This window comes from Synchiropus splendidus, chromosome 19 (assembly GCF_027744825.2).
Source record: "Synchiropus splendidus isolate RoL2022-P1 chromosome 19, RoL_Sspl_1.0, whole genome shotgun sequence".
Classification (NCBI taxonomy): domain Eukaryota; kingdom Metazoa; phylum Chordata; class Actinopteri; order Syngnathiformes; family Callionymidae; genus Synchiropus; species Synchiropus splendidus.
Window position 1 is genome coordinate 9,039,616 of NC_071352.1, and position 24,582 is coordinate 9,064,197.

The 24,582-nt window shown below is 45.0% G+C and overlaps 3 protein-coding genes across 9 annotated transcripts in view; 1 reads left to right on the forward strand and 2 right to left on the reverse strand.

Annotated features, from left to right (window-relative positions):
- LOC128750860 (myosin heavy chain, fast skeletal muscle-like) overlaps window positions 1-6,788 on the reverse strand; it is a 24,309-nt gene extending 17,521 nt beyond the window's left edge. Inside the window, exon 1 of the mRNA XM_053851454.1 lies at window positions 6,714-6,788. The gene's annotated coding sequence lies outside the window, so the exon portion shown is untranslated. The remainder of the gene's footprint in view (window positions 1-6,713) is intronic.
- camsap3 (calmodulin regulated spectrin-associated protein family, member 3) lies at window positions 1,137-18,852 on the forward strand. Of its 5 annotated transcripts, none has more exons than XM_053851460.1 (18): window positions 1,137-1,621; window positions 6,976-7,238; window positions 10,813-10,953; window positions 11,047-11,133; window positions 11,389-11,421; window positions 11,862-12,000; window positions 12,080-12,219; window positions 12,288-12,372; window positions 12,477-12,519; window positions 12,600-12,655; window positions 13,795-13,867; window positions 13,935-15,990; window positions 16,062-16,180; window positions 16,270-16,562; window positions 16,629-16,722; window positions 16,805-16,917; window positions 16,981-17,099; window positions 17,190-18,852. In XM_053851460.1, the coding sequence occupies exons 1-18, from the start codon at window positions 1,531-1,533 to the stop codon at window positions 17,487-17,489; spliced, it is 4,245 nt and encodes a 1,414-aa protein (XP_053707435.1). In that variant the 5' UTR covers window positions 1,137-1,530; the 3' UTR covers window positions 17,490-18,852. The 5 variants fall into 5 exon arrangements, with proteins under 5 accessions (XP_053707435.1, XP_053707432.1, XP_053707434.1 ...); XM_053851457.1 differs by having other exon boundaries at window positions 1,137-1,599; XM_053851459.1 differs by having other exon boundaries at window positions 1,137-1,599; window positions 13,831-13,867.
- Window positions 18,412-24,360, reverse strand: nr5a5 (nuclear receptor subfamily 5, group A, member 5). Of its 3 annotated transcripts, none has more exons than XM_053851464.1 (9): window positions 24,314-24,360; window positions 23,827-24,010; window positions 23,657-23,743; window positions 22,772-22,881; window positions 20,979-21,120; window positions 20,242-20,915; window positions 20,064-20,183; window positions 19,280-19,427; window positions 18,412-19,220 (listed from the first exon to the last, which is right to left on the reverse strand). In XM_053851464.1, the coding sequence occupies exons 2-9, from the start codon at window positions 23,903-23,905 to the stop codon at window positions 18,973-18,975; spliced, it is 1,608 nt and encodes a 535-aa protein (XP_053707439.1). In that variant the 5' UTR covers window positions 23,906-24,010; window positions 24,314-24,360; the 3' UTR covers window positions 18,412-18,972. The 3 variants fall into 3 exon arrangements, with proteins under 3 accessions (XP_053707439.1, XP_053707438.1, XP_053707441.1); XM_053851463.1 differs by having other exon boundaries at window positions 23,823-24,010; XM_053851466.1 differs by lacking the exons at window positions 23,657-23,743; window positions 23,827-24,010 and having other exon boundaries at window positions 18,413-19,220.
- Between the last annotated feature and the right edge of the window lie 222 nt (window positions 24,361-24,582).

Sequence of the window (24,582 nt, forward strand, 5' to 3'; positions counted from 1 at the left end):
TGTTGTGATCAATCTCAACCCAGGAAGAATTTTTAGTGATCAAAATCAATAGAATTTAAACAAATTTGATTGAAAATCCCCGAAGAGTCAAGCTGACTTTGGTGAAGTTAAGGATGTTTTTTTCCAAGCTTAATGAATAAGGTAAAATATACATGTATATTTTTTAAACTTAATTTAAGTTGGAGCTAAATAGGCTAAAACTGATGCTCAATTGTGTAGATGCTACATGGTTCAGTAGACTTCGTACATGGCCATAACATGCTGAAACATGTACAGACTTGAGGAAAAATGGTTCATAATTAGATTAACATTGCTGAGAGGTAATCCTCTTAGGAAATTACTGCGGTGAGATGTTTGAGAGAGCTGTGGAGACATCATGTGATCATACACCTGAGATCGGTTTTCTACTGTGAATAATTCCACGGGGAACTTGAAAACTGCTACAGGAAATTGCCTCATGTCATGTTTTACTTGTATCATTGTACTAGAGACCCAATTTTCACCTCATCGGAGAAGGGCTAGAGCAGCTAAATACATCGTTTGTTATTAAAGATTATGATGTTGAAGGTCAGGGTGATTTTTGGCAGGTTTTTGTCAAAAATATTTCATGTCAAAAATATAATCATCCACTAGTGCTGAGACAAGATACTACAAATTAATTGCTTAAAGTTTTTATTCTTGATATCATTTTAATATGCTCCTATTAATAATATCATTTTGATTAACTTCCTCTTGGATATGTACATTATTTGTCACAAAATACTTAAATATTAGATATAACCTAAATAAAACAAATTCTGATATAAACCCCATATCAATATAAAATAATAGGTACTATAAAAGTGCCACTAGTGCTTCAAGTGTGAAAAAAGGCACCATATTATTATGTTAATATTTGCTGGTCTCATTTAAAAGCTGAAGATTATTCAAATATATAGCGAAATAAACGTATCGTAACATGAATTAGTGACTCGCCAGCATCTCCGCTACTCGAGCACCTGCGGTGGTACCTATATTTCCTACCTGCTACCGGCTTCACTCTAAAGCCCGCCCGCTCAACATAAGCTCGAATTTCATTGGTCGCCGGTGTGAGTGACGTCGGTGTGGAGCACCTGGGAGTCAGCGTCAGCGACGAGGATTTCAGTTGAGCTGCGTACTGTAAACTGACTACACAGCAATGCGGACAAAGAAGGCAAAACATGGGGGAATAATGCGTTTTATGCTCTCCGGGCCGGTCGGAATGTTGTTTGGAAGTGAAGTGTAATCCGGGAGGGATTTATAACCACGCCAAAACGGACGTTAACGGACTTGGAAGCGGCACCGGGCGGATATTTTCCCGACAAACCCTCTTCCACATCCGTGTTCCCGGACTTCATTTGGGATAGTGGACTGGTGCAACAATGATAGCGTGACTATTGCCCCGCCGGTGGCCGTCTTTGCTAGCGTAGCTACACATTTCCAACATAGTCGCCATGGTGGACTCCGTCAGGAAGACTTTTGTTGTGCCCGACATTCAGCCTCTGGACGTCTATGACAGCACGAAAGCGAGAATTTGCTCCAGCGTCGCCTGGCTCTTGGCAAAGTCGTACAGCAGCGCAGGTACGTTTGACTCGCAGGCCTGGTGAGTTCTCAAACACTCCAGGAGGTGGTTCAAGCATGTTGATATTCTGTCACCACCATGGTGAACTGTGTAGCTCAGCGATTTCCAGCACAAAGAGCAGCATATGAAAGGGGAGCGCATTTTTCTGACACATGTCATTTGTTCTCCGTCAATAGGTGCCCGCAGTTTTTACTAATATAATCTGTCAGAGACGCAGGCCTGGGCCTCTTCTGCGACCCCGCTCTGTCCTAGTTTTTTATGCTTCAATCAGAAATGGCAGCTTTGTTTTAAATCCTCTTGACAGGGGACATGGGATCATTTCTGATCCTCGGCCATGACGGGATAAATATTCCCGACGCTGCACAAGTCAAGGCAGCTCACACTACTCAAACCGAGAGTTGGTAGCCCAAACTGTTCCTACACAATTGTCCTTGAGAGCACAACTCCAGCCCTTATTGATAACACTCTGTTTGTTTTCAGTCCTATCTGCATACGATTGTCACAAGGACAATAGCAAAAGTCGTTCATTGACCTCATTCATTCCAACTACACTTCACCACTGGACTAGTGCTGTAGTTGTACTCCTAAATAGACAGATATAGAAAATTGTCTTTTGATGAATAACAGTGTCCTCACTTTTAAGAGAAGAGGCATGAATGGGTGGAATCTGTCTTGACTTGTTGACTTGTTTCACATGCAACCCTGGGCACTGGACTTCAGGCTGCTGCAGTCTCTGTGCTTAGTTAAGCACCTCAACCACACCCTCTGGTCAAAGTCACACTCCATGCCAAATGAGAGGAATATGTCTGTGTTGACGTCTATTTTTTCCCCTTCTAATCTTCTAAATGGATAGTGGAGCCGGACTGATGACATCATCATCATCATCTTGGGCTGAGATAACTTGGTGGTGTACTAGACTGGGTCATCTGGTTCCCTGTTCTTCCAGGTCATTTAACCAACTGATGACAGTGGTGCAGCATTTTTAATCGCTGACTCACACATTCGCTGGACTTTCAGCCTTCAGAAACTTGTTTCTCTGAGTGGGCGGTTTTACATGTCACTTGAGAGCTTTCCATGTAAATCCATATATTCATATGCGCAGGCTGTTTAGAGGAAAGTAAAGACAAATTATAATAAGCAAATGCAGGTTATGAACAACAAGTTGAGCGTGATCTGGGAAGAAAGCTTGTTTCTTGGTCCTCTGGCTTTTGTGTTTTCTGTGCTGAGTTTTGACAATGGTTTAGAGGATCATGTTTCCACTTAGGGTACCTTCAGCGGGAGTGAAAGAAGAGGAAGTCTCGGTGTCCCGAGTGAAACTGAGTGTACTGAAGCCTCACTTCAATTTCTCAATGTACAACCTTACCCTCATGCTATTATCAGAAATTTCTGTGGCTATAAAGTCTCTGATGATTTTGGGCAGGTGGAGTTTATTTTGTTACAAATGGTGCTGTCTCTGTATTTGGGAGGAAAGGTGTGAGCCAAATGTTTTCTTTTTCTCTTTGATTCAGCTCACCAAGCTGTACTGTCCTTGTACGAACGGTAGTGCCTGAAGTCGTACTGTTTTATTTGGTCAGTCTTCCGATTCCTTCCTGGTTGTTCTTGTCCGTCATTGGCTTCCGCACCTCTGTATTTGCATGGTAAATATTTAGGTCCTGTACCTATCGTGTGTCTCAGTCTTTGTGATGACTTGAAACATTCCTGTTTTTATTCATTCATGTGAGGTGGATGATGATCGTCCACCAGACTCTACCGATACACGTCAGTTTAACCGTGTTGTCAGCTTCACAGGGAACCTTGTGTGATGGAGACACTACAATAAACAATGTTGAACTTTGCATTCTTGTAGCATATATCTCCACCTAACATTGAAGGCTGCTTATACTGCATTGGAAGCTTTGCTGAATGATTCTCTCAGTACTATCACGAGTCAACAACAACCCGGATTTGACAAGGATGTTTTCTTGGGCTTTGTATGAACAAACTATCGATGATGCTGCCCTGTTTCTCATGGTGTTTGTGGCTGTTTTCTGTTCGGGAGGCTCGTCTCTATCTCTTGCTTCACCATACAAGCAGGTCAAAGGCCAGCAAGAGCTGCACAACAACACACACACACACACACTCACCGATCTTGTTTTTAGTCAGTGTGTAACTTGAGGATATTTCTTCAGGGTGGAAGTTGAAAGCTCAAGCGTCCTATGACACTGTCACTCAGCTCTTTGTTAGTCTTTTAAATCCTTGTTATGAATTCACATGCCAAATCTAGTCTGACACCTGATTGTTTTGTTGTGGACTGCAAGATTTTTGGCATGTGTTCTCCTGGCTTTCGTCCAATAGTTGAGTGCTCAACATCCATGTATATAGAAAGCTTGCACTTCATTAGAATCATACAAGAAATGCATCAAGATATGAAACTGCACCACAATGGCGCTATAGTGGTTAAGGTTCATGGTTTGATTGCAACTCGAGGAAGCAATAGATAGTTCTCCAAATGTCAATGAGGATTTACAGTTCTCTTCCAGAAACATCAGAGGTTTCGAGAGTTTTTGGTGTGGTTTTTGGTTTTGGTGTCCCACCTTCTTTCACCCAATTCAGTGAGGACTACTAAAGGTACTCGTCCAGCCTTTGTTGCCAAAAAAAGAAGAAAAAAAACTAAACAATGTGTCTTGCCTGTTGTCTCTCTTAGCCTGAAGATAAACCTGCCCAAATTCTTCACTGTAAAAGAAAGCATTTATGTACGCGTTACTCTTCACATTACCTTCAGTCTGTCTGTGAAGATTAGATTGTTATATGAGTCTATATTTTCCATTTTTGAAACCTGAATTTTTGACACAAAATAAATGGTAATGCCAATGAATTGTTTATCACACTCCAGAGATCCTCATTTGAAAACATAACTAAAGTACCCTTTCATCCCAAATGGCTTGGAGAAAAAACAAAATAACCCCCAGACTATTGCACTTCATAATTCCTTTTGAACAAATCTTTTTTCTTATGTCTCATTAGGATCTTATTACAGTCGAACATAATCACTCAGATGTGTTGATCACATGTGGTAACACAACTCCACACAGTACGGCTGGATTAAGGGGCTGTAAAACAGAACCTGCTTTGTTCGAAAGAAGTACTTTTTTTCACTCATTCTTCACCTCATGAGGATTTTTTTTTTTTTTTGGCAGAAAGTGACTTCAAACTGAACCCAAGAAGATTGATATTAATTTCATCAGATGTTTCAGCGTGATATTGTGAAATGTAATATGTTTGTGATTGTTTATGATCCATGTCACAATCACCAAACCTTCACAGTAATATGTGTGCTTCTGTTAATCTGCCAACTATGCTAATGTTTGTCGTGTGACCAGCAGGTTTGACTGAGGTAGAAGGTCGCTTGGCTATGTTTTCAAAGGTTATGGAGCAGTGGAGTTCAGTGAAAGTTGAATGACCCCTGAGTTGTGTAGCATTTGGGTCACAGTGTCAATAACTTTACTGAAGTACATAATATTTGGGTTAAAATATGTGAGAGTTGTAACAAAATATGTTGTGAAAAATTTAAAATTCTACTGGCTTAGGCAAAGATATTTGTTACTGAAGGTATTTTGCTAGCCATCCCACATCATGAGAGACATTCGACCATTCTCCAGATGGTGTCTTGTTCAGTGACGCACTGTGGACAAGACTTGTAGTCATTGAAACGCAAACAGTGTCTGAACCCCTGAGCTGGGCGTTTTGTTGACTGATGTCAGTGGATTCATAGCATGACTTGTGAGTTGATACGCTCCAGTGGCACCTACCCTGTAATAACCTGCTGTGTTCCTATGGCAGATAATCTTAAACACCTAAACAGAATCTGGGTTCTTTGTTGGACATTTCAAGGCGACGCATTTGGAAACTTTTTCTCTGAGGGCCGTGCGGGACTCTAATTTGCTGCTTTGTTTGCACACACGGTGAGTCAAGTTGACTTCTGGTTTAATCTGGTTGCAGTCAAACCAGTTCAGCAGTGGGTGTGCGTGGAGTGTGTTTTTAGGAGGCCATTTACTTTGTTTTCTGGTTGTTGAATGATCAGCTGTGTTGAAAACAAACTCTCAGCTGTATATAAAAACGCTGAAGTTTCTGTCTCAGATATTTATGATGCGTTTGAGTTGTCTTTTGAAGGTGTGAAGCTGCCACACTAGAAACAGGATTCCAGAGCGTCTCTTGAGCTTTGAAATAATTCATAAAGCGTCCTTCCTTCAAAATGAAAAGCAGTTTTCTTAAAGAGGGGGCTCTCAATATGTATGTTGTATGTATGTTGTTCATTAGAAAATTATGAAAGCATTTTTGGAGATGTTCAAAAGTGCATACAAAAACTAAACATCTCTATAAGTTTGGTATGCTGGTGATAAAATAAACACAGTTCAGTAGGCCTTTATAAGTTATTTACCTCCAAGACCATTCAACTTGGCTGGTTGTTTCATTTGGTACACACAACTCAAGATCAAATACTGCTCACTGGTCCTCCCCACACAGAGCATTGTTTCAGGTTGCCTGAAAGGGGGGCTTAACTCTTGACTGGTTCTTCCCATGGTCCCGACAGATCATCCTCACCTAGTCCCTACTGCGTAGACCAGACCTGGGCAAATTGCGGCCCAGGGGCCAAATCCGGCCCTTTGACTTTTATTTATGTTTTATAGTTTCACTATGACTCCTAGAGTCATAGTGAAACTATAAAACTGAAAAATCTCTGATTTTGTCTTGTGCATTGTTTTGTTCATTGTAATCCAACTGAAACATAACTTTCTCATTTGAGGTTTGAAAGTAGATTTTGAAACGTATAAGACACATTGAGAATCTTTAAATGGAATGTGGTTTAAATTAAATAAAACAAACAAACTGCAGTGCTTCCTCAACCCGTCCATTTACCTGTGACCTGTACTACATTTGCATGTGTGCTAGAGTATGTGCATGTATGGTATGAGTTGCAGTTGCGTGAAATGTGCTATATAAATACAGTTTGATTGAATTATATCATTAAAGGGCATTTATGAAATTGATATTTTTAAGGTGAAAGCCAAAACAATTCTAGAAAACGTATGCCGTTCGCCCCGGCATGGTCTCCACATTTGAAACAGAAACTCACATTTGAAGGTCCAACCTGACGCAACTGGATTTTGGGCGAAATAAGAGCCTTTCCGTGTGGCCTGTGTATGTTCTCCTCATACTTGTGTGGGCTTCCTCCCTGAAGTCCAAATACAGAGGTTAGCTGATGAGTCTAAAAGTGGTGAATGCATTCTACATGTCCCATAATGCACAACAACAGTTCTCTCTCTAAAATTGGTCAAAACAAAAGGTGAGATGATGAAACGCACCTCTCACTTGTCTTGTTCTGTCTTGTCTTTTAGAGAATGTCCCTGCTGAGCTGCGTGACCCCTTCTACTGTGACCAATATGAGCAGGAGCACCTTAAACCTCCAGTTGCGCGCCTTCTACAATCATCGGAGCTTTACTGTCGCACCTACAGCCTTTTACTGGTGAACACAGAAAATGAGGCGCAGCCTAAAGACAATGTTGCGCTGCTGCAGCTCTTCACAAAGAAGGGAATTGTCCCAAAAGACCGGGACATGCCGGTCACGGATGCAGACCTTCGACAGAAGCCCATTAAAATGGTACGTCGATCTTGTTTTACTGTCAAGAAGTCTCTCTGTCAGGCCTTCATTATTACCACGTGGCACCGGTCACTTGGTCCTCCCTGTCCTTATCAGGAGTTGTTTATGCTTTGATTCAGAGGATTAAAGGACATCAAAAAGACCCCACTCATTCAACACCGCCCCTCACCCCTGCTACACTGCCTCAGCTCATCGCAGAGGATGAGTGGATCCAGCTGCCAAGACTGGGGCAGTGGCAGTGACACAAGGGAAGGCCCTATTAATCCCACGGTGTGTGTGTTTGGAGATGGTGAAGGAGAGCCGGAGCACAAAAGATGCAACAGATCTGTGTCAGTACAATAGCCAAATAGTTCTGGTGAAACCTTAGCTGCTGTGTGGAGAGGAAACCCTGGGCTTGGCTGTTTAGTTAATCATGTGAAACTGGTTTGTCCTCTCAGCTCTTGACAATGAATCCACTCTCTCCTGTTCTCTCCCGTCTGATTCAAGTTGTTGCATTCGTTTACTCCAAGTCAATGTGCGGTTTTAATTATAAATATTAGTATGTAGTACAAATCTTTGAGCCTCAACATCGGTCTTATCCGTTGCTCTTTTTGCCACGGCTGTTTTGGGACATGAGTCTGTCTGGCTGGTCCAAGGGTGCTGGTGACACCGCTACTGTGGGCCAAGTGATGAAAGTGGGTCATCCTGCTGCAGCGTGAAAGATGGAACATCAATGTGGGTCTTGGCCAGGAAATGGCTTTAAAGCGGCCGCAATCCGCTGCCCTGCAATATTTCAAAGCTTCTCTGTGAGAGAAAATTACGTTTCATATTCCCACCTTTAGGGAAGTATTTTCACACAGAGGGAGTGTTTCACTGTGTTATCAACCCCAAACCTAAATATTGGAATCAGTACCGTGGATATGGGGCACGGTCCCCCACCAGCAAGTGTCCTGGTTGCGGCCCAGCCCATTTCACTCCTCAGATTGAGGATAAAGATCTGTGAAGATTAGAGATAATCTGGCGGTCGTGCAGACCCGACGTCACTGTCCAGGATTCAGGGAAGCAACAACGCTGCCAATCACACGCCGGCCTCCCCCCACATTTGTGAGTTTTGGGGTTATAAGGATGTTAAAATATCAGTTCTTAAGTGGAGAAACAGAAAGTAAAGTAACAGAAAGTGTAATCGATGATTTTTGTTTCTTTAAAGGTGGGTTTAACTGGAATATTTCACTCAAAACAACAGAACACAAGCTCATATCCTTTGTTATGTTTTGGGCTTTTTTTGTACAATGACCCATGTGTGTACAGCAGTTGTTATTCTATGTGAAGAATGTAGCTTATATGTTTTTTCTCATTTCGCTACGTGCTTTAAGTGAGTCCTGTCTAAATCCCCGACGGGGCCCCAGACCTGCCTGATCCCTGTTTGTCTCCCCTCAGTACACACAAGGCAGTGGCGTGGGGGTGGGGTCATAATGTAGACATAATCAGATTTTGTCATTATAATCCGTATAATCATCCGTAAAATATTGCATAAATTCTCTGGTAGATTATGACACAATTTGTCTGGTCTTTTAATGAATATATTTTATGTGGATCAGAGATTTTTGTCATTGAATACAAAGGCTGTGATTCCCATGGTTAATGGCCTTTAAACATGTCTAGGATGTGGAGTCTGAACAGAGGGCTGATGCCTGGCCAAAAGCTCAGATCAGAGCTCGGGCCAGGCTTGTGTTGAGGTGCATTGTGGGTCAGCTGATTGGTTGTTATGGTGATCTGGCGGGCTGCGCAGTGTTTTGCTCCTCTCTCCCCTCTCATTAGGGAGACTTGTGATTTAGCTTAGCGGGCTCTCCTGGGCTTGTGCCCCCACCCACTTCAATCAGCACCAGTTGTTATGATGAACACTCGTCTCACTCATCTGAATATTTAACGGCAGCACTGGTACCGTCGCCAAGGCTGCCATTGAGGTGGTTGATAATGTTTGTGTGCCAACATTGTTGCTGAAACTGAGCACACGCTCCAAGAAACACCAGCGATTCTCTTGAACAATGTCCAATTCAGACTTCCGGGCTGCAAGGGGAATAGAACCAGCATGAGAGAGCAGACATGCTTTTCAAGTTTAGCTCTTGAGAGGAGTGCCAAAGACTTTTCAGTTCTACTACTACTTTGTCATAGAATACATGAGTGGTTTGCAAAAAGGAAGTACTTTTTTGGTTAAAAAACAAATGGACATTTTTTGTTAAATATAAGTAAATCGCGAGATCAGACATGCAGTGAGTTAAAAATATTTTGCTTTTTTTTTTTGTAGTAGCTTCTGTTGAATGTATTTGAAAACAAATCAAAATCACCTTCCGTCCATCATGCAGCTGGGACTCAATTCATTTAATCTGGGCCGACCCAATAGTATCAGACAAGCCTGCCGTGGCAGAGCGGGCCTCTTGTGCCAGCTCTTCCCAGGTCAGCACTTTGCATCAGGGTTGAGTAGGCAGACATTTCAACTGCAGCTGGATGGCCACCACCCCCCCTGTGAGCGGGTAACCTAAGCTGTCAAAGGAGGAATGCCTGACCTGTTAAAGTCGAATTAGTAAGTAGCAAAAACAAGCAGGCACTGATTTGTGCAGATTAGTCTCAAAACTGAGGCGGTAGGTTGAGGTGGGCCCAGAAGAAGGAATGTGCCTCTCTTGACCGGCGTCCAGAATTAATTATTTGTACCGGGGAAAGTGTTGCGGTGCGGACCTTGAACTAAGAAAGACACAAACCATGTTGGAATGTTACATTTGATCAGCCATTTGTTCCTGGAAGCAAATCCATAAACAGAGAAATGTGCATGTTCAGAATTGCCGACCTCACACAAGCAACACCTCACGTCACGTCCACATTTGCAGTGTGGATCACACAAAATATTTTCCTGTTTCATTGAAATATCTCTGCATTTATTCTGTCTGCCTTGGACCTAAACTTCTAATGAGGTAACGGGGTTATAGAGTTAAGGCGCTCTCCCAGACTGAGCTGATCATGCCAGTGGTTCACTTTAATAGGCTCTTGGCATTACCAGAAAGCCTGCTTTAATTGGCTCTTTGGTATGAAAATCTGATGCTGAGAAATATTGACAACTGAGCGTGCGGCTCATATGGAACGTGAAAAGTCAACTCGACAGAGGGTTTGGTCGTGCGGAACAAGTTCAACAGCTTGCTGTAGAGAGGCTGTTGACTTATCTTTCATTACATCACGTTCTTCAAGCCATTGAGTCATCTGAAGTCGCTCAGCCGTGTTTCAAGTTGCTTTAGAGACTGTTCTTCACAAATAAAGGGAATGACGGCGCTTATATGTTGGCATATTACAGCTTCATTGCCTATTTAATGATTGCACAAACACTGGTCCAAAGTTCACCCTTGTCTACTCATGTTTGCCCACTATCAGGAGGGGTTATGCTGACACACGGCTGTGGCTCTGGTGACCCCCAGAGGTAGCTTGGAAATTGTTTGACTGTGTTTGCTCAGTCAGAAGGGAATATGAGATGTTAATTTCCCACAAACTGTTTGAGAATTTCATAATGTGTGTACAACATGTCGCTGAACGCGTCTGACGCTCCCTGCAGAGCGCTCACCTGGCGGTGATGGACGCCCTGATGGCCGTGGGAGCCATGGAGACGGTGACTATGGTGAAGACGTGCGGTTCTGCTGACCTCCTGGGAGCGGAATCTAAGTGGGAGGATGCTCTGCTTTACTGGATTAACAAGGTAAATGGAAAACAGATGCCACGTCATTGCCTCGCTGAAGAAATATTATTTGTCATTTAGCGATGGGAGCTAACTCACACACTTGTTTCTCAGTTGAACCAGAAGCTGAGAGAGCGAACTGAAGCAGCCCATAATGAAGCAGACAACACTGTTGGAGACCAGCAGCCACTTCAGCCCACTGTGAGTGAACATTGTTTGTATTTATCATTGTTGTTCCCCAGTTTTCTCCCAACTCAAGTGCCTGTCACAATGAAAAATAACTCTTGGGCAGCGGCTCCGCTCTGTCATTACAGTTCCCATTTAAAGAGACGACTGTCTTCACAGCTCGATCTCTTGTTTGTCTAGTTCTTCCACTGTTGCTGTATTCCCTCTATTTGCACTCCTGTTCTCCATTTCCTTCTTCTTCTCTTCCCCGCACTTGCTTCTCCCTGACAGTGTCCTACTCGCTGGTATTGGAAACTTGTTCCTGTAAGTTCCCTCTTTTCCTGCGCTGCTTGCCTCTTTCCTCCCATCATTCCAGTGTCATCAAATTTATCAGCAAATATTTGACTCTCAGGTGGGCCTTCATTTCCACTCCCCTCTGATCACTGGGGTGGCATCACCTACTCACTGCTTCGATTGCATGTGTACATGAGGTTCCTACGCTTGCGTCCAACTCTGGCTGATAACCAGTTTGGCCTGTCGTCTCTTTACATACATGTGTGCATATTTGGGATCACTGAACACACCTTTTTTTTTTTGAATGGGGTGTTTTTAACTTTTCATTCCGAGCATGTCCTGAGTTTGTCCTCACAAATATTGCACCATTAGCTAGAAAAAGCAAGACATTAATGAATGGTGTATTGCTTTATATGTGTGTGTAAAGTCTGTTTAAATAAATAAATGATAAATGCATTTTTATTTTCCAGATTCGCTACAGAAAGGATATAATCCAGTCCAAACATAAGCCTGTGTTTCCATCGGTCACTGAAGTTTCAGACCTGTCCAGTGGCTGTGCTGTCGCGGCGGTCATCCACTACTATTGTCCTGGCCTGCTCCGGCTGGAAGGTGCCTCCAGAAACCATTACACATGAAGATCAGTGCTACTCTGTTTGCCTTCTTACGCCTTGATCTGCTTCTCCCAAAGATGTTTGCATGAAGGAATCAATGACAGCTGCAGACAGTTTGTACAACCTGCAGTTAATTCGGGAATTCTGCGAGAGTTGTCTGAAGAGCTGTTGTCACCTGGCACTGGAGGATATGTTTTACACGCCTCAGGAGCTCAAGGTTTTTCCTATCCGCAGAACATTTATCTCACTCAAAGCATTTTGACAATTCATGTATTATGTCTTCAGAGCAATCTGCTGAGTTTCCTGGCAGAACTCCTCTCCTGGTTTGAAGTACAAAAGCCAGAATTTGTTCAACCTGTTGACACTTTAAGTAAGTGGCAGATAAAAGTTGCTCTTATCAGATAGTAATTCTGACTGCATGAACCATGGGGAACAGTTCTGTGCACTCAAAGTAGTTTATTTATTTTTCTGCAGATGGATCCGGAGCAGTGACACCAAGTAGTGTGAGCGACAGCAGGTGGGGTGTAGCCATTAATAATCTTTAGTTCGGCCTTTGTGGTTCACCCGGTTTAATGTGGAATGGTTTCTGTTTCCCAGCACGTCACCATCAATCTTCAGGAAACCCTTCCTCCCAATTTCTTCTCCTGCATCGGGTGAGAATTGATCAACTGCTCCCCAATACAATGGCGCCTCACTATATGAGCGTCTCGGGCTTGGGAGGGCTATGTCATTTTGCTGTCATTTTACTCGGCATATATCAGGGGTCGGCAACCGTGACGTTAAAGAGCCTTTTCGTTCTTCCATCTGTTTAAGAGAGACTGACCTGAGTTGCAAAATGTACCACAAATTTTATGCAATTTTTTCCCTTATTTCTGGGGAAAAACTAAAATTAAGGTTGTTGCACGCAGCAACAGCAACAAAGGTGACAAAAGTGAAATAGTATTTCGTTTTTTTTGGACAGAAACCTAGAGACTCAGTTGATGCTTGACTCCATAAGCAAAGTTAGGTGAAAAAGAGAGAGGCCAAGTAACCTTCATTTATTATGTTTGGAACCTGTGTCTTTTTTCCTCAATATCAGGGCGATATACATATATTTGTATTAATAATCCCTACTTTAATATGTTTTTGTCATTATTTGATTTCATACACATTTTATTTAAAAGTTGTCAATATCCATCATATGGATTTGAAGTGTTTTTGTGTGGTGAATATCTTGGTCTAAATCTGTTGACCAATCTAGTAAGTTTGACTGCAGCCACTTGGTTATTAGACATTTTCAAAATATATTTTATTTTCAGAATTAATGTTAACTATGAATGTAAATATATGGATTTTAATGTAACTTACGGTAAGAGAAAAACGGACAATTTGGGGGGGTGTCCATAAAAAATAGCAATGATCTATGTAAAAGTCACATTGCTTCTGAATTAGTTGTGCAGTTTTGCTGTGACCTCATGAGGGCAACATAAATTCTGGCTAGGGCCTAACCATGTCTGGCCTAGGGCTATTAGCAATGTCTTTCGAGTTGGTCCTTGTCCTCCTTCACCCTCCACATTGGGTTTTTTTCCAGTGCCTCTGATCCATAACAGGGGTTGTTTCAAGGGGCTTAACAAAATGTGCAACTGTCAGTTCAGGCCATATCATGATCGAGGCACCACTGTATTTTCATTTGCGTCATCTGTGTGGTTTTTTTGTGTCTGTACAAGTCGTGCTTTTTTCTGTGCATCTGATTCTTTTCGTTCATGTGTTGGTCCTGCATGCCTTTCATTCCGTTGTGTTTCACTGCATTCAGGCTCTTTGAATCAGTCTACCTCAATGTCTCATTTAGAGGGCGCTGGAAAGACCTGGAGCCGGAAATCCTTAAGGTACCACCCTTACGCTCACCGATACCTGTTGCTAATCCATGTGCTAATACTCACTGAAATGCTTTAGCCGCCCTCTCTCAGCGGTGTCCTTCAGCATTCCTTTTGGCCTGGACAGTGATGTGGACATCGTCATGGGGAACCCTGTGATCACCCGCTCTGTGAGCTCAGACCAGCTGAACCCAGCATCCAAGGCCATGGCCCGGGTTCCAAACACCCCTCCTGAATACGTCAGCCACTTCAGTAGCAAACCTCATGGCTCCAGTGGGTCCCAGAGAAGCTCATGGAGCAGCCAGTCGCCAAATGTACCGCGGCTACCAGAAGAGAACGGTGTTGGTAGCAGCGAAACTGGGGAGCTGCCCACGATTGAAGAAGCGCTTCAAATCATCCACAACGACAGCAAAATGGAGCCTCGTTTACACCCCGACGGAGCCCCTGACGGTTTCTACCTCCACTCTCCTGATGATGTCGCTGGTTCCCGACACGCTAAGCCCACTGCGCCGGTCAGCAGCTCCGCTCCGTCTCGCTCCGGGACTCTTTTCCGACCTGCAGGGGAATCCAATGAAGTGGGTCGCACCAGGAACGGCTCTGAGTGTTCCCGCGACGACGATTCAGTTCTGAGGGACGGCAGCGTGGACTCAGACGCATCAGAAGACCTGCCCAAGGCCCAGTCCACGCCCAACACCCCCGCTGCTGGTTCTGCGAGAACACATGACTCTTCAGACAGCGGGGTGAAGATGACCACCTTCGCCGAGCGGAAAAAGAAGCAGGTCACGGACTCGCCCAAAGCCAGCCAACCGGCTCCTCAGATGACCACATGGGCACAGAAGACAGAAGAAAGCCCCAGCAAGAACCCAGAGCTTAATAACGAAATGTCTGACCTGGGGGTTCGACTTGAAGAAAAGAGAAGGGCGATTGAGGCTCAGAAGAAACGCATTGAGGCCATTTTTGCGAAGCACCGGCAAAGGCTGGGTAAGAGCGCCTTCCTGCAGCTAAAAAAGGAGCAAGGTGAAGGAGAGGAGGAAGAGGAGGGAAGTGTTCCGTTGAGAAAGTCTTCCACTGAAGAATCCCTCTCACGTCTAACACTGGATGAGAGGCTGGCAGGGCTGGAGGATGAAGCAAGACAAGGCGAACCCCGCCCCCCAGTGGACAATGAGAGTAACGCCAGAGGCGCACAGAAAATCAACACTGTCGCCTCCAACGAGACCGCCGCCGCAGCGGGGAGGAGCTCCGGAACACCCGGAGAGAAAGCGGCTCCTCTCGGGGACTATAATAACGCAGTGTCGAAGCTGACTGCAGCACTGAGCTCATTACAGAGCGACATGCAGAGACTCACCGAGCAGCAGAACCAGCTCATCAACAACAAGGCCGCAGGCCCCGCGAACAAGTCCTGGGTCATCCCAGCTGGTCCCAAGTCCTCCTCCCAAGCACCGTCCCCAGCGCACTTGTCCCGCGGGTCCCCCCGGAATCTAAGCCCAGGCTCCCACAGAGTTGCGAACTACACCACTCCTCCCAAATCTCCAAAACCCCAGCGAAGAGCCCAGTCTGTTCCCCCTAAGAGCCCCAAGCACAGTCGACAGTTAGACGCTAGAGTCCCAACCTTGGCCAGAGTCCTCAACACTCCTACAAACGTGGATCGCATTCCGCATCTACGCCGAGTGAACCCCTCGCAGACCCAGGTCCAGACCTCCTCTTCCTTCTCCATCAGTGACTCGGACGGATTAGAGGAGCTGCGCTCCACTGTGTCGACGCCTGTACCCACACCGACCCCATCGTCCACACCGATCCCTCGGACCTCCCGGCCCCTGGCGGACGACACGATCTCGGAAGACGGCCTCAACGACTATCAAAGTATATTTAGCATGGACCTGGACACGGGGGAACGGTCGCCGTCCAAAAGAGATGAGCCTACAAATGGAGCCTGCAGCTCCGGTGCGCCTTCAGAGTGCTCTTTTGAGAGTGACGCAGCTGCCGTGGTGATGAATGGGAAACGTAGCAGCCTCATTGAGATCCCTCTATCTGCCCTACGGCAAGAGGAGGAGGAACCCGAAGCTGATGCTTTATCGGACGCCTTGAGTGACAGGACCGAGCCGGAGATGAAAGGAGGCGTGGGCTTCTTTTTCAAGGCGAGTTTTCCGTCGAGTTACCTGAAACTAGACCTGAAAATTCTGTGTTCAAAACCTGGCTTAACTTCCAGGACGACAAGGAAAGAACAGAGGACGAGATGGCCCAGAGAAGAGCAGCCCTGTTGGAGAAGCAGCAGAAGAGAACAGAGGAGATGAAGAGGCGCAAACAGGAGCAAGAAAAAGAGTCAAAGTAAGGCCTTCATTATCATGATAAGTGAGATTCATGCGCTTTGTTTTTGAGTTTATACTGTAGCATTAAAGAGCTTTCCACATGTATAGCAAACCCCAGTGGATGGTCATTGAAGGCTGGGGGAAAAAGAGCGAGGAACAGCCCCAAACACCAGGCACTCCTTCGGGTTCCCGCACACCGTCAGCCGAAGGGACCCCGCAGCGCCGCGGAGAGTTCACCCGGCAGGAGTACGAGCGCCGGCAGCAGCTGAAGATCATGGAGGACTTGGACAAGGTTCTGAGGCAGAAACCCACCACAGTGCGCGGTGTCAAGAAGCAGAGACCCAAGACCGTGTTCAGGGATGACTCCGCCCTCTCGCAAAGTCCGGTCCGGGGCTTGTTAGGTAACAGTCTTGTAACGTCTTTGCATTTTATTCTGCGTCATATAACCTCTGGGAATCGTGGTCCAGGTTCCAGGCTAAACAAGGTCTACTCCCACTCCACCATGAATCTGTCGTCCATGGCAAATGACCCTGGAGGACTGAATGTGCGAAAACCTGCCAGGTATTCATTAACTGAATTCAATGAAGAAGTTGCATCTAACTGCAGCAGAGCGGTTCATTTAACATCTCCATCATCTCTTCAGCCGCTCTCACTCACCTTCACGGCTGAGGTCGCCAGGTAAAATGAGCGCTCAGAACGGCGACTGGGAGAATGGCTCCACCATTTCCTCCTCCGCCTCCATCCCTGAATACACCGGTGAGTGTGGCCGTCCTGATGGCCAAACAATGTGCGCTGACCTTTTGAAAATGTGCTGCGCAGGTCCCAAGCTGTACAGGGAGCCAAGTTTCAAGTCCAACAAGTTCATCATCCACAACGCCATCACTCGCTGCTGCCTGGCGGGAAAGGTCAACGAACTGCAGAAGAACAAGATCGTGGAGGTGAGAGAGCCACTATTGAGCTGGAACTGCGACCACCCTGGCTTTGCATGTCGCTTCATCTGCCCCCTTCATGTCGCCCACTGTCTCCAGGAAATCGAGAAGAGCCCGGCCAACCACTTCCTCATCCTCTTCAGGGATTCCAGTTGCCAGTTCAGAGCCGTTTACACCATGAACCCAGAGACCGACGAGATGAGTCGGCTGGCCGGCAACGGCCCGCGCGTCATCACCCTGGACATGGTGGAGTCCATTTACAAGTACACGTCTGACCGCAAGCAGTTCTCCAGTATCCCGTCCAAAACCATGTCCATGAGCGTGGACGCCTTCACCATCCCCAGTCACTTCTGGCAGAAGCGGCCGGGAACCCCGAAGAAGTTAGGCACCCCAAAATAAAAAAAGACATCTCATAGATGCGCAGACTTCAATCCTGACTCTGGCCAACTTTTACTTCTGCTGCGCGCACTTGAGATATTGTTCGCATCCTACAGACTCGATGAATGACTTGGACGCAGTTGGTGCCATGAAGGAAAAAACAGAACTGCGCTACCAAGATTGTAAACATGTCCCCTTTTAATGAATGACGCTCCTGCCTCCTAATGCCTTGCCTTCGCCCAGCCACTGGGAGGCGCTCTCGCAACACTTAAAAAAAAAAAAAAAAAAAAAAAGGTCACTGCCTTCCCCGAGTTAATCGGGCCAGAGTTGATCTCTGAATTCCTGCTTGCTCTCCTTTCGCTGCCTTTTCTATCTCCAGGGCTCTTTGTCTGCTGCTCACAGGGACGTTATTCTTCGCTCTTTCTTCTGAGTAAAAGATCTCGGCTGACAGTGAGAGCCCTCATGAATGTAGGCCACCTCCCCTCCCTGTTCAGGGGTGTCTTGTTCTGGAAGGTAGTACAGTAGTACAGAAAGAATCCTTCATCTGTCAGCATCTGGATGTTTTTATACACTTTTTTTTCAGCTGCAGAAGTGGCTTCAGAGCTGAACAAATGGAATCATGCCTTTTCTTCTCTATATAAAGGTTCTTTGGCAGAACAAAGATGGAGGCGGGCTTAATCATCTCGGAGAGCGAAAAGATGCTAATATATATATATAATGAATGCTAATCACTTTGATATTGACCATGATTTGTAAAAAAAAACAGTTGTAAACTAGGAATAAGCTGCTTGAGCATTCATGAGCTGGATGTTTGGGATGCGTGAATGAGGTTTGAAATGAAAACGCTGGAACTTTTTTTTTTTTTTGTCTGAGGATTAAAAAAAAAAATCACGTGCAGAAGTCTGTTTTTTGTATTATGATTCCGCAGCCAGTTTTATAATGAAGGAATGTAGTTTCCCAGGACCGTGTGTGTGTGTGTCGATGTTTGTGATTCATACTGCGACACGAGTTTTTCCACTGCGTCCGTGCGGATGTTCCTCATGACTGCCTCCAACTGTCTGAATGAGAGAGGGTGATTGTGTCAGAGCGCACCTGGTTTGTATTTATTTGTTGAGTCGTGTCGTAGATGAACACATTCTGATTCTGTGCAATCCTCCCGTAGAAGTCCCCTTCACCTGATGTGTATTTATTTGGTTTGAATTAGTTGGTTATTCTTATGTTTCAGGTCCTGTTTGTTTTTTTTCCTCATTCATTTCATTTTTTTTTCTTTTCTGTCATTGAATCTGTGCCACCTGAAATTTGTTGTTTATTCATCTCATACTTACCTTTAAAACTGGACCAGGTGAATAAACATTTTTGAGAGCATTTTTACCTTCTTCCTCTATGAATGACACAAAAATATGCGAAAAACATTGTTTAATGCTCAGCACATATAATACTTGATGGCAAGGTGCATCAGTTAGAACTTGCTACACATTTGTCTTGGCTCACGGATGCAGCGGGATCAGGCCTGTTTGGTGTGCAACATTTCCGAGAGTAAGGAGTTACAGGGTAAATCCCCCAGTACATGGCGTTTGTATAAATACTCCTCCACCTGCAGACTGATGCTGCGGACTTCAGGGAGTCGCAGCAGAAGCTGGCCAAATTTGTCCGAGTGTCCTGGGTGTGTCTGCTGGGTGTGTTCCATCAGGACTCGGTTCACTCGCTCCTGAGTTTGTTCCACTTGTTGGCGGTTTTGCAGTGACTTCACGTCTGCAGAGAAGCATAGTGGTTAGTTCTGAGTCAACATATTTGTTGCTTCCAAAACGTACCTGGGTTGAACAGCACCAAATACTTCAGACAGACAAACTCATGTCTGTCAAACTGGAGTGCCTTCAGCTTGGACACCAAGTCCTGTGTTCTTGTTACCAGGCTGCTCAAAGCAGCGCCGGCCTGAGAAATGATGGTCGACAGTTCAATCTGCACATGAAAAACATGTAAATTAAACAGCCTTTTTTCTTTGAACTTCCCCCTCTAATTATTTTATATTTGTTATTTGAAGTTCCTCTAAGATGTATATTGTTATTGTTAATCATATTTTTTACACTTTTTATTGCATTAAAATGTATCAGGACAATCTCGATGCTGTTAATGCGCTTAACTAGAAATGTTAATGCATAAAAAAACAAGACAATTAAATGACCACGAACTAAAAAAACACATGCTGTTTATAGTTTAGACTCTTAAAAAACACTCAAGCAGCTATAAAAAGTCATTTTAGGGCTGTCAATAGTTGCTTGAAAATTCATTTAAAAAGTCTAATTAAATGAACTTTTTTAGTTAAAATAAATTTGCAATTAATCGCAAATTGATGACACTTTTTAATCTGTTAAATCTGTATTATATATTTCATTTGCGATTCATTTATTTGAATTTAAATTTTAAGACGTTGATTTAATTTCAATATATATTTTGAATGTATATATTCAAACAACTGACATAAGGCGCTGATATTTTACAATTATTTCATGACGAATTTCAGCTCTTTCGCTCGCACATTGATGGCATAAGAGAAGAAATCTGCGCATCATTGCGTCACATGATGAGAACAAACACCTGTTGTCCCGTGACGAGATAGATGCAGCCGTCTCTGCCGTAGGTGACCTGTCGACACAGGTGGTCCAGCACCAGCAGCTCGCTCCAGCATCTCTGCAGCAGCAGCATCTGATCCTCCACCTGGACAGAGCGATCATTGAAGACAGAACCACCAGCCTTACATTGGCAGCTCCATCACCTTGAGCTCCTTGAAGAGCGCGCTGTTCCGCGCCCACTCCACGAGCCCGAACAGAGTCTGGTCGGCCATCTTGCACATGATGCTGAAGGTGTTCAGGCAGTCGTGTTTGCCCCGGTTGGCCTGCTCTCTCTGCAGACAGGCCACCACTTTGGCGCACTGCTGGCTCTCGTCCTGCTCGCCTTCCAACAGCTGAGTCAGGAAGTCCTGGCTGGATGACGAGGGCGGGGCTTGGGGGAGAGACGCGGAGGCGCCCGGTGTGGAGCAGGTGGAGGACGCGGACGGTGAGTATGAGCCGCCGGGCTGCGATAGAAAGTTCTCGAGGGGGCGGCTGAAACTTCGCGGCGCCAGCTGGTAGCCATGCGGGGCTTGGTGGGGTATTCCTGGGTAAGGCAGAGCCGGAGGCGTCACCACCGGTGCGAGTGAAGTTGGCGGCCACAAGCCGGCGGGGAGCGTGAACGGCTGCGCGCCGGAGGTGCTGGCGTGACCGTGCAGCGGAGGGTGGTGCAGCGGGGGGCAGTGCTGTGGAGAGGTAGGCCAATAGCTCTGTGTCGCTTCCGCCTTTATCCCACCGGAGGCAGCGTTCGCCTGCCCGGTCTGTTGCTTTATCTGCCGGTCCCGTCGGTACAAGGGGCCGAATTTATTCCTCCCGCCTCTCATGCGGTCCGCCCTCACCGCTGCGGGGGAGCAACACAGGCGGTCAGAAACGGCGTCTGAGCGGGTGACAGAGACACCAGTACCTTCTGTCTTCATGCCCACAGCGAGGCACTTCTGGAAGCGGCAGTAGGGGCAGCGCTTCCTCTGGGACAGGTGCACGGCGCAGCTCTGCTGCTCGGCGCAGGTGTAGCGCTTGTTGTTCTGCACCGAGCGTTTGAAGAAGCCCTGGCAAAAGACAAGTGACAGAGCCGGTTTTTGGGCTTCAATGAAGGCCGTTTCTTGCTATAAGCTGCATGTTCAGCATCTTACGAGGCGAATTGAAATGACCGTATTCGCCGGTAGTTACGCGTTTATTACACCTAATACATGCTTACTAATACACGTTGGCTATAAATAAAATAAAATTAGATAAGATGGAGGTTGGATTTTTTTTTTATTAGGTCATTGCACCACACGCGTAAGTAGTGGCAGGGGGTGAGACCATCTGTTATTAATATTTCATACAATAATTTGTCCAATCAACTGTGATTAAGTAATTCAAAATAAATGTCACTGATAATTTACAATCATTCGCACTGTTTAAATATAGAAAATATATACAAATTAAATACTTAATGCAATAGCCATATTTATACATTTTTTCAAAGTTAAAAGTAGCTTTTTAAATGTGATAAACGTTTTTGCCATGTTATGTGTTTGATATTATCTGTATATTTGGGTGTATGGAGATGTTTATGACTCTCATTACATGCTTACAAATAAACGTTGGCTATAAATAAAACAAAATTAGTTAAGCTGGGGGTTGGATTTTTTGTTTTGTTTTATTAGGTCATTGCAGTAGTAGTGGCAGGGGGTGAGACCATGTTGTTGTCAGTGCTCTGTCATTAAGCTCCTCACGTTTACCCCCCTCCAAAAAAAAAAAAAACATTTGGAGAAACTCCATATGCACCAACTGTTGCCTCACTGGTCTTGCAATAATAAGTATTAACCACGAGACTGGCAAGCAGCAAGATATCATCCATGAAGCAGATGATATTGAGAAATTATCATTTTCCTTGTACAGTGATACCTCAGTTTTCGAACATCCCGGACTTCGAATAAATCGAGTTCGAACAAAAATCCAGAACTCGAACTCCCCCGAAAAAAGCTGGAAAAAACATAACGTGCACGGACGGATCAGCTGAGTCACGACGCGCTTTGTTATTGTGTATAACGCAGCCTCTGTATGCAGACATGTCCTGTTAGCTACATTTACTGACTGTTTTTTCTTCATATTGAGGTGTAAAACCTTTCCTGTCTCCACACTGGACCGTGGTAGAGTGTCACAGGGGAGGTGCTGGAGCGCTCACTCCAGGGTTTGATGTCCTGTTGTGGGCTGGAGCTGGGACAGGGATGAGGCGAGTCTGGGACAGAGCGTGACTTGGTTTATGACTTTGTCACAGCCAAACTGCACAGAAGCGCACATTCAGAGCTGGACACGCACCGGGCACCTCTTCACTTCTGGAGAGACGTCACTCACTCGGCAACCCCTCCCACATGCAGCGGCCACACACATAGAGGAACAGCGCACCTGCAGCAGACACTCTACATTCACTCCTACAAAAGCCTGTTTCAAGGCTTGGTACGCATCATTTCTTTTTCCATTATTTGTAATGGGAAAAATCCATTCAGAATTCGAACAAATCGCTTCTTGAACGGCCGTCTGGAACGGATTGTGGTCGAGAACCAAGGTACCACTGTATTGCAATGTTCTTCAATCGGTATAACTAAACACTGTGGCAGACCATCTAAAGGGATAGGAATCTTTTCTCCACTGTCCACTGGAAGCCACCATCTAGAAAAGGCCCAGGCTTCAATTCACGAGATGCGTTTTTACCTTGCAACTCTCACAGGTGAGCAGCCCATAGTGGTACCCCGAAACTTTGTCCCCGCACACGGGGCAGCTCTCCTCCGGCTCGGCTTGGGAGTCGAAATTTCTTGGGCGACCTGATGAACAACCACAATAAAGTCACACAAAAACAATCCAGCGGGAGGAGGTGAAGCCTGGGAGCGTGTTGTGATGTATGCCAACCCGTGTGACCTACTTTTGGGTGGAATTTGCCCACTCATTATAGTGGTTATGATTGTAAGGTGAAGAGGTTCATCACATCTATATGTTTTCACTGGCTGCTGTCCAAGACAGCGTTGCTCATCCAACAGACTGTAAATAGTTTATTCTTTGATAGGAAAAAAAGCGCTGGATTTGGACCCTCGACTCGTGCTACAGATGAAGAGGCATCTCAGGAATCTACATCTCAAGGCCTGGAAACACCTCCACATTATCACAAAAGAAAAGGATTGTTTTTTCAGGCATAGCTAACTCAAGGAATAGTCTGCTCTTGCCTTGACAAGGTCACAAAAGCCTTAGCACATCACAAAGCACTGCTCCATGACCAGATGGCCATGCTGGAAGTAAACACGAGTGTTGGACTTTTTGAAACAGACTAGAGGTCAGTGTTGGCATTCATGTGTGTCATCGGGTTTATGACAACCGAGGAGGGAACAGCGTGGGGTACCTGCCATCCCTCTGCAGCAGACAGTGTCTTATCTCTTTGCTTGATTCGCTTGATAACAGAAATGGCACTTACATAATTCTCAGGATCAAAGGCGATGACACATGCTACTTTCACATGTTAGCATTGATGGTAAGCCGGTAATTCTGTTCATCGTTCTAAAGCGTACACATACATATCTGTATATTTTGAGTGACTTTCAAACTCACTAGTTGATGGTCCTTCCAGGGGTGACAGGTCTTCAGCATAGCTTTCCGCCAATAGCTCAGAAACTGCTGGCTGCTCCGGATAATAGTCTGGAATGTCCATTTTTGGTCCAGTGATATCAATTATTCCGGTCGGATCGTCATTGTCGCGAGTATTGTGAGACCAGACCTACACTGCTGGAGAGCCGGAGAAAAACCAGCAGGCAGCTCCAACAGCCCTGGTGGACTGATGGTTGTTTGAGGCCCGAACATGGACTTCGGTCGGCCGCCAGTATCATAAAACCTCTCCTGACTGACACTCCTACCCAGCACTATTGTGGATCCACCAGACACGTCAAATTCAAGTTCCTGTTGGGACTCCCAAAAAGTAAAATAAATCCATTATTTTCTCTCATTTATAGTTCATGCAATAATTTGTCCAGTCAACTGTGATAAGGTAATTCAAAAATAAATTCAATGTCACTAACATTTACAATCATTCGCACTGTTATTACATATAGACAAATACTTTTAAAATAATATTTTTTAAGTCAAAAGTAGCTTTTTAAATGTGATGAACTTATTTGCATGTTATGTGTTTGATAATATCTGTATATTTGGGTGTATGGAGATGTAAGATTCTTCATCAGTCTAGAATTCTCTCAAAAGAAAAACTACTACCAGAGATCATGCGCTCCGTTCCCGAGCAGGTCACTCATGAAGACACCTTAACTCGAGTTTGTTCGTTTTTCAAGTTTGACCGTCATACCGCTTCTGCTGCTTGAAGGCGCATTACCGCCCTCTACTGGATAGGTGTGGAAATAGTATATTACGCCGTCAATGAATATGCCGTAAAATTATTATTATTAATAATATTTTTTTTCAGGTTTTGAGGTTTTCTGTACCTTAAGGAGCCTGGAGTTACTTAGACTTTTTTCACACCATCATTT

What these genes read in the sequence shown, in the direction of transcription:
- nr5a5 (XM_053851463.1), bottom strand. Translation starts at nt 23,931, where the DNA reads ATGATACTGGCGGCCGACCGAAGTCCATGTTCGGGCCTCAAACAACCA. An exon ending in TGTGGGCATGAAGACAGAAG is followed by an intron (nt 20,916 to 20,978) that starts GTACTGGTGTCT and finishes GCTCCCCCGCAG; the next exon opens with CGGTGAGGGCGGACCGCATG. An exon ending in CGCTCTTCAAGGAGCTCAAG is followed by an intron (nt 20,184 to 20,241) that starts GTGATGGAGCTG and finishes CGCTCTGTCCAG; the next exon opens with GTGGAGGATCAGATGCTGCT.
- camsap3 (XM_053851457.1), top strand. Translation starts at nt 1,473, where the DNA reads ATGGTGGACTCCGTCAGGAAGACTTTTGTTGTGCCCGACATTCAGCCT. An exon ending in TGCTTTACTGGATTAACAAG is followed by an intron (nt 10,954 to 11,046) that starts GTAAATGGAAAA and finishes CTTGTTTCTCAG; the next exon opens with TTGAACCAGAAGCTGAGAGA. An exon ending in TGGCCTGCTCCGGCTGGAAG is followed by an intron (nt 12,001 to 12,079) that starts GTGCCTCCAGAA and finishes CTTCTCCCAAAG; the next exon opens with ATGTTTGCATGAAGGAATCA.